This window comes from Prionailurus viverrinus, chromosome E1, assembly GCF_022837055.1.
Source record: "Prionailurus viverrinus isolate Anna chromosome E1, UM_Priviv_1.0, whole genome shotgun sequence".
Lineage (NCBI taxonomy): Eukaryota > Metazoa > Chordata > Mammalia > Carnivora > Felidae > Prionailurus > Prionailurus viverrinus.
Window position 1 is genome coordinate 28,358,931 of NC_062574.1, and position 7,840 is coordinate 28,366,770.

At 47.6% G+C, this 7,840-nt stretch overlaps 1 protein-coding gene across 1 annotated transcript; it reads right to left on the reverse strand.

The window, feature by feature from the left end:
* Nucleotides 1-6,403: 6,403 nt before the first annotated feature.
* On the reverse strand, nucleotides 6,404-7,564 carry LOC125151729 (olfactory receptor 4D2). Its single transcript, XM_047833131.1, has one exon. It carries the CDS (start codon nucleotides 7,562-7,564, stop codon nucleotides 6,614-6,616), a length of 951 nt encoding a protein of 316 aa, XP_047689087.1. The 3' UTR covers nucleotides 6,404-6,613.
* Nucleotides 7,565-7,840: the final 276 nt, after the last annotated feature.

Below are 7,840 nucleotides of genomic sequence, written 5' to 3' on the forward strand. Positions count from 1 at the left end.
TAGGTGGGTCCCTGCTTCCTTCTCACCTGGAGATCCCCAAACTGACCTCTCACCTCCTCCTCTTTTCTGGAAGTAGCTGGGAAGGGACTTTTATATCCTGTCCTAGGGTGAGGGAGGGGAAGTCCAGCCTCTTGAGGTGGAGCTCTGGAACTTCCCTCTGATCTTCAGTGGACTTGTGAGACTGAACCCCCAGCCCCCTTTGCTACTGAGCTCACTGATGTGTTTCTCCCAAGGCATGGGGCAGCGCCTGGAACAGGCATTGCTTGGTGTGTATTTGCTGGAAGATTGAGGGGCAGCAAGCCTCAGAAGATTGGGCCCAGTCCTGCCACTAAGTAGTTGTATGATCTTGGGCAAGTCACTTCCCCTCTCCAAGCCTGTTTCCACATCCCTAAAATGGGACTTAGGCCAGAACTTTGGAAAGGCTCCTCTCCTCCCCCGGCAGAAATTGGGTCTGCCTTACTCTTGTATCTCTCCAGACCCCTCAGCACAAGGTTTGGCATTCAGCAGATGCTCAATGAATGTTTACTGAGTGCATGAAAAACCTCAGGTCAGTGACTAGGCCCCTCCCCCTTACTCCCTATCCCTGCCAGCTCTAAGATGCCAGGAGAGGGTGAGGTGATGGCTGAGGCAGTGCTGAGCCCTGAAAATTAAAGGGTTGCATCATGGGGCCATCGGGGGAGACAATGAGATGTCACCGGGAACACACCAGCAGAGCGATGGTGGCAGGCCTCCATGCAAGCAGAGGTCCTGTCCTGGGCTCAGTGCTCCTGCGCGGGCTTCCTTGGTGCACATCAGCGGCAGGCTCAAGCTGAGCAGGGGGCCTGGGTCTGGATCGGCTCTGTCACTACCTGTGTGACCCCAGCCGGGCCTCCAATTCCACATCAGAAGGGTGGAAGGCCCCCAAGGGCCACGCCTTCTCACAACCAGGCCTTTCCTCCCATGTGTCCTCCACTAGGCGCAGATTGCCCTTGGCTCCCCCACATCCTACTCCACCTGCAGAGCACATTAGCTGCTGCTCAGCTCCAGGATCGTCGTCCCACCCCACCCCACTCCCCACCCCCGCGCCCCACAGCCTGTCTGTCCTTGTTCCTGCCCCAGGGCCATCCCTTCCTCAGTATCGACCTGCACCTGCTCCAAGAGTCCTTGCCCCCGGCCCTCCTGTCCCCATGCCCTACCTAAACCCAGTCTCCGGCCTCTGCAGCCCCTGCCTCCCACCTCAGCGGCCCTCCTCTGCCCCCCAGTGGCCCCAAGGTTGCCCAGTGGCAACCTCGAGTATCTGGTACCAGGAGCAGATTGTTTTTTGATAGCCCCTCTTTTACATAATGAAAAAAATAATGATAATGGTTGGAAATGTGTGAAAGTTCTCTTAGTAAACTTTTTTTTTTAATGTTTTATTTATTTTTGAGAGAAAGAGAGTGGGGAAGGAGCAGAGAGAGAGGGAGACACAGAATCTGAAACAGGCTCCAGGCTCTGAGCTGTCAGCACAGAGCCCGACGCAGGGCTTGAACCCACGAACCATGAGATCATGACCCGAGCAGAAGCTGCATGCTTAACTGACTGAACTACCCAGGCGCCCCTGTCTTAGTAAACTTTTAAAAAATATTTTTAAAATATAAAAAGGAAAAAAGTATTGGATTAATACTTTTTAATTATGTGACTATGTTTTACATAAAGGGGAGGGGCACCTGGGTGGCTCAGTCGGTTAAGTGTGTGACTCTTGATTTCGGCTCAGGTCATGATCTTGAAGTTCATGAGATCAGAGCCCAGGTGGGGCTGTGCACTGATGCAGAGCCTGCTTGGGATTCTCTCTCTTCCTCTCCCTCTACCCCTCCCCTATTCGTGTGCACACGCTCTCTACCAAAATAAATAAATAAGCATTTAAAAATTAATAAATAAATAAAGGAGAAAAACTACCTACATATTGGTGGTTTTAATATAATATTTAATATATTCTTATAGTTTCTGGTGATTTTTGTTTTATTTTAAAATAAACAATTTGGAATTTTAAAAGAAGAATACATTTCAATGGTAAAGATACTCGAATTCAGTACACCATTCATCTACGAAGTAAAATTTCCCTTTAAGAACATTGTACTTTGCAGTTTACACTCTGTTTCACGGTCTTAAATTTTATACACAACTGATAACTCCAAATAGTCACATAAAGTGACGGAACTGAAGGAACCCAAGTTCTGTCTCTTCGTCTTTGCAATCACCGTGTTCTCACTGCTGTATCAAACCAACTATTTACAAGCAAGAATATGCAATGCTACAGGGGATGGCAGGCATCAAGTGCAACGGCAGCCACAGCCCCGATGGCTCTGAACCTTTAGAATTGCTTTCTTTATGTACATCTGGACAGTGATAATGGTTCTGAATGCAATGGGCATTCTGAATACAATGGGCACAGGATCATTCCAGAAGAGATGCAGCCAGATGCTCCCTCAATGCTCCTCCTCACCACAGCCTTATCACTGAAGGCCTATGGCGTTGGTGGATACTCTCCAGATCCAGAAGGTCAGAGAGGTCTGCTGTTAAGGAACAATATTTACAATATTATGTGTTCATTTATTCTTTGAACAAATATTTGTGGAGAGCCTTCACATTCTAGGTCCTGTGCTAGGCACTGGGGTTAGGGTGGTGAGCAAAAACAGGCATCGAACAGGGGAGAGACATAAAACAAACATCGGCCCCTGCAGGTTTGAGGGAGGAGAAGCCAGAGGTACATCCTCATATAAATGCAAAAGGGTACTCCTGTATCCTTGTGTTGAGAGACTTGCCCAAGGTAACAGATAGTTAGTGCAGGAACTTGAACTAGAATCCAGCTCTCTTTTCTCCAAGTCAAATTTTCACCACCCTCTACCAGGTCTGACCTCTATAACTCATCCTCTGTCCAGCAGCCAACATGACCTTTTTAAAATATAAATTAAGTCATGCTACCACCCCGCCTCCCATCCAAATCTTCCAAAGATTCACTGCACTCAGAATAAAATTCAAACTCTCTCATCATCTGGCTCTTATCTACACATCAATAGTAACTTAAGAATATATTCATAAATTCTTTGACCCTCCTCATTCAAAAGATAGAGTTTAAGTCCCCTCTTTGAATGGGGGCTATACTTGGGTGGCTCACTTCGTCTAACAGAATGCGGCAGAAGTGATGCTCATTGACTTTTGAGACTAGCCACGTGAGCTTCCACCTGTCTCTCTCCCCCAGGACATATGTCCTTGGAACCCAGCTACCAGGTTGTGAGAGAGCCCAGGCCACACGGAGAGGCCAGTCAACTGCCCCACCTAGGTACTCAGCCGATACCAACATCAATAGCCAGACATGTCGGGTGAATGAAAGTCAAGCGATTCCACCCCTCACCTTTGAGTCTTCCAGCTGAGGCCCAAGAAGCAGAGATAGGATGTCTGTGCTGTGCCCTGCTAGAACTCCTGGCCCATGGATCTCATGAGAGATAACATATGACTACTTGTAAGCTGCTAGGTTTGGGATTGTTATGCAGTAGTAGATAATTAATACAACATCTTAGAGCTCACCTCCTACCAAGATCCTCTTTGTTCACCACATTCCTATTATAGTCTCTTTTCTTCTTCCTTTGGCCACCAAGTTCATTCTTACCTCAGGACCTTTGCACTTGCTATTTCATTCTATCTGGAATGCTTGCCCATCACCCAGATCTTGAACTGACTGACTCCTCATTATCCAGATCTTTGTTCAAATATCCCCTCCTCAGAGATACCTTCTCCCACCACATCTTACTATATACTGCCCACCCTACCAGACACATTGCTCCATGCCTTTCCTTCATAGGTTTTGTTCCTGAAATTATTTATGTGTCCATTTATTACTCATCTGTCCCTTCACACTTCTTCCTTCCTCTTTCCAGCACCTCCTGTGGGGAGGATGAAAGGAGCAAATGATGTGTCTTTTTCTTATGAGAGCTCTCACTGCAAAGCAGTAGGTGTCCTGGTTTTTGTGGCTTCTCTGTCAATTCACAGCATGGGGCAAGCCCAAGGGCCTGTGGGCCCCATTTCCATGTTCTTGAGGAGGGCTGCAAGGGGCTCCCTGGGCAGATTCCCTGTCATGGGAGACAGGGCTACAGCTCAAACTTGTCTTTCCCCCTTGGCCTTCACCTCAGTGGTCTCCCCATAACCTTGCTGCTTTATTGACATCAGTACAGAATCAGAGAAAGCATGAAGTTCTCTCTTTCCACTGCATACACTCTCCTCCTTCATAAGGTCTCTGGTCTTCTCCCTTCTCTAGTTCTAATTATTTCTCCCACTTTCCCAGGGTCCTGCCTGTATATCACACACACACACACACACACACACACACACACACACATACACCAGGTTTATGAAGGGCAGGGTGGTGGGAATAACCCACTTGGCAGGGAGAATTTTAGCTCCAACATTGTTTAGAGTTGCCCAGGCATGGTACTTTTTGAAGCACCTTTAGTCAGTTTTATTATTGTTTTAAATTCTCCACAGAAAAAGATCCCTCTATTGCCTGCACAGGCACCCTCTGTCCTTTCCTTGGTATGTCCCTGCATCCATGAGATGCAGGAGATATGCCTGTACATGCCTGTCCAGGCAGGCACCATAGTCTTTGGTGCCTCAGCTGCTTCCTCTCCTGCTTTCAGTTCTCTCGGCATCCCAGCTCCCCCAGCGACTGCTGATGGCTTCTCCTGGATCAGCCACTGCTGCTGCCACATGTGTCTTCTGAGAATGTCCTGCTTCCCCAGGACCCTATCCTCTCTCCCCTCAGTTCAGCCAAGACAAAGACAGTTTCCCTAAGAATCTGGGGTAAAAAGGACAAGTAGAACAGAAAAAATAAATTGGAAAGCACTCAATAAATACTTATTTAATGGATGAATAAACACATGAATGTCTAGACATAACTAATTACAAGTTCCTTGGATGGTGTAATTTAAGGGGTATCCTCCTTGTGCCTTTCATGGCAGATATATCTATGGGGGAGTCTGTCTACCCACATGCTCTTTCTCTGGGAACAACCTTTACCCACAATTCTTGCTGAAGGGACGGACCTTGATGGTTATGCTTCTGTCACATGATCTTCACATCCCCTCAGCCATATGGGACATGTGGCCCAACCTCAGCCAATCAGATTATTTTCATAGGGTTTTGGAATTGGAACCTGAGACACTGAGCTAGTTGATTGCAGAAAGCACAATGGGAAAGTCAGTTTTCAGGCTGAGGCTCCCATCTGAGACATATATAAGGTGACCGCATTAGGAGGGAGGGAGGGAAAAGAGAGACCAGCTGTGTCAGTCCTGACAGCTTCTTATACCCACAATATGCAACTTCAGAGAGAACTTTAAACCTCCTCTTTTTATTGAAAGTTGTCGGGGTTGCAACCCCTTGCAACTCTAACCATAACCTATTTCTTCTCTTCAACTCTAACAACCTGACCCCAAAGTCCCAGTGTGATAGTGAAGGAAAGATATGATGGGTGCATGGCAATGAGGTTTAGGAAGAGAGGAAGCAAGGAACACCAGTGAACTGGGGATGGAGGGAAAGCCCAGATGGATGTAAAGACTGAACTGGCAGAAATCAATGCAGGGAGGTAGAGAAGGAAAAAGGGATGGGGATAAAGAGAAACAGAGAGCCAGCAAACTGTTACAGAGCACTGTCTATGCATAAAGTACTGCAGCAGGCCCCAAATGTATTTTTACAAAAATGAATGAATGAACAAATGAATGGATCTTCCCATTCCTGTTTACAAGAAGTGTTGAGTCTGAAAATGGGGTTTAATGGGTAGATGGCAGGCTCTGATGGTAGTCAGAGTCGTGCAGACACGCCCCTGAATTTATACTCACTCATGAGCATGTTGCATGGCCCTCTGGAGTTCAGCTCCCACCCTCTCCATGCCTCCCTCACCACACTAAGGAATCGCCACCAAACACTTCCAAAACACCGCTCAACCCATGAAAAAATACATGTCAGGAATAATCATAACAATGACAATAACCCTCACATAGGTTCTATGTAAGGTTGATAAAATATTCTTATACACATTTTGGATCTTATAACAAATCTGTGAGATTATTGGGACAGATATTGCTTTATGCCAGTTTGGTGAGGAGGAATCCATGAGTTCAAGAGAGGCCAGGTAGCTTATCCAAGGTCAGCAGTCTGGTAACATATGGGTCCAGGGCTCCCAAGCTAAGGCTATGTCTTCAAGGTCTGTGCTGTCTCTAACACTCTGGACACAGGTCAAAAGGGGTGCTGGGAAGAGAAGTCAAAACACATAAACTAGAAGTGGTTTCACTGGGGGAAATGCCCTCATCACAAAAGGGAAACGACCCCCCAAGAAGGGGGAAAGAAGGGTGTAGCTTTCCAGAGTCATGAGAACACTTCTCAGTGAGCAGGGGTTTTAGAAACCTGGCACAAACCTTAGCCACCAAAGGGGACTTTTCCCTTTTTCCCAAAAATCTGAGTCAGTTGCTTAGTTTCAAAACTCACTCACTTCTATGATGACCTCCACAACATATGCACAAGCTATGAAGACAGCCAGCAGACACAGTAGCTTTCCCTCCATTTTACAAATGGAACACAAAGCCAGAGAGAAGTGACCCACTCATTGTCACTCCCTTTTACAAACCAGCCGGCGCCTCCCTAGTCTCTTCACTGCTGCCTGCACCTCCTGGTTCCTCAGGGTGTAGATCATGGGGTTGAGCATGGGGGTCATGACCGTGTGGCTGATGGACACAGCCTTGTCCATGGAGAAGGGGGTGAAGGGCCGGGCATAGAGGTAAATGCTTGGAATGAAAACCATAGACACCACGACGATGTGGGTGGTGCAAGTGGAAGCTGCCTTCCTCCTCGCCTGCCCAGAGTGGGACCTCAGCATCACCAGGATGACTGAGTAGGAGGTCAGGAGGAGAAAGAACCAGATGACATCCAGCAGCCCACTGTTGGAGATCATGAGGAACTCCAGGAGGGTGGTGTCAGTGCAGGCAAGTCTCAGCACTTGTGGGACATCACAGTAGAAGTTATCCAGGATGTTGGGGCCACAGAAAGGCAATGGGAGCATCAGAGCCAGTTGGGCAATGGAATGGACGAATCCTCCTATCCAGCTAGCCACCACAAGTCCCACACAGAGCTGTGTGTTCATGATGGTCACATAGTGGAGGGGTCGGGAGATGGCAACAAGGCGGTCATAGGCCATGACTGAGAGGAAGAAGACCATGGTGCCTCCCAGAAAGTGGAAGAAGAAGATCTGGGCCATGCAGCCCTGGTAGGAGATGGTCTTCTTCTCAGAGAGGAAGTCCACCAGCATCTTTGGGGCAGTGACAGAGGAGAAACAGAGGTCTAAGACAGCCAGATTTCGGAGCAGAAAGTACATGGGTGTGTGGAGCCGTGTGTCTGAGGTCACCGTGACCATGATGAGGAGGTTTCCCACGACAGTGGTGGTATAGACAAACAGGAACACCAGAAACAGGAAAAGCTGGAGCTCTCGAGTCTGTGAGAGTCCCAGGAAGACAAATTCTGATACCCACGTGAGGTTCCCTTGTTCCATGGCAATTTTCTCCATACACCTAAAGAAAAGGAACCACAGGAACCACAGGATGCATGAAGTTACCACTTGTCTATTTAGTGCTCTGGAGCTCAGAACTGAGTTGTCCAGGTCTATATGATGGCCATTGCATGCGTAGCCCATATCACTAGGTGCTGATGAAATGGGCTTATCTCTAGAGAGTTTACAGGTTGGTGCTGTAATATACATTCATAAGATATCTTAATGCCATCCAGAGACATATCAACCTGCCTTTCAAAGACAGTGGTAGGGAGACAGTTGGAGTCCAACAGA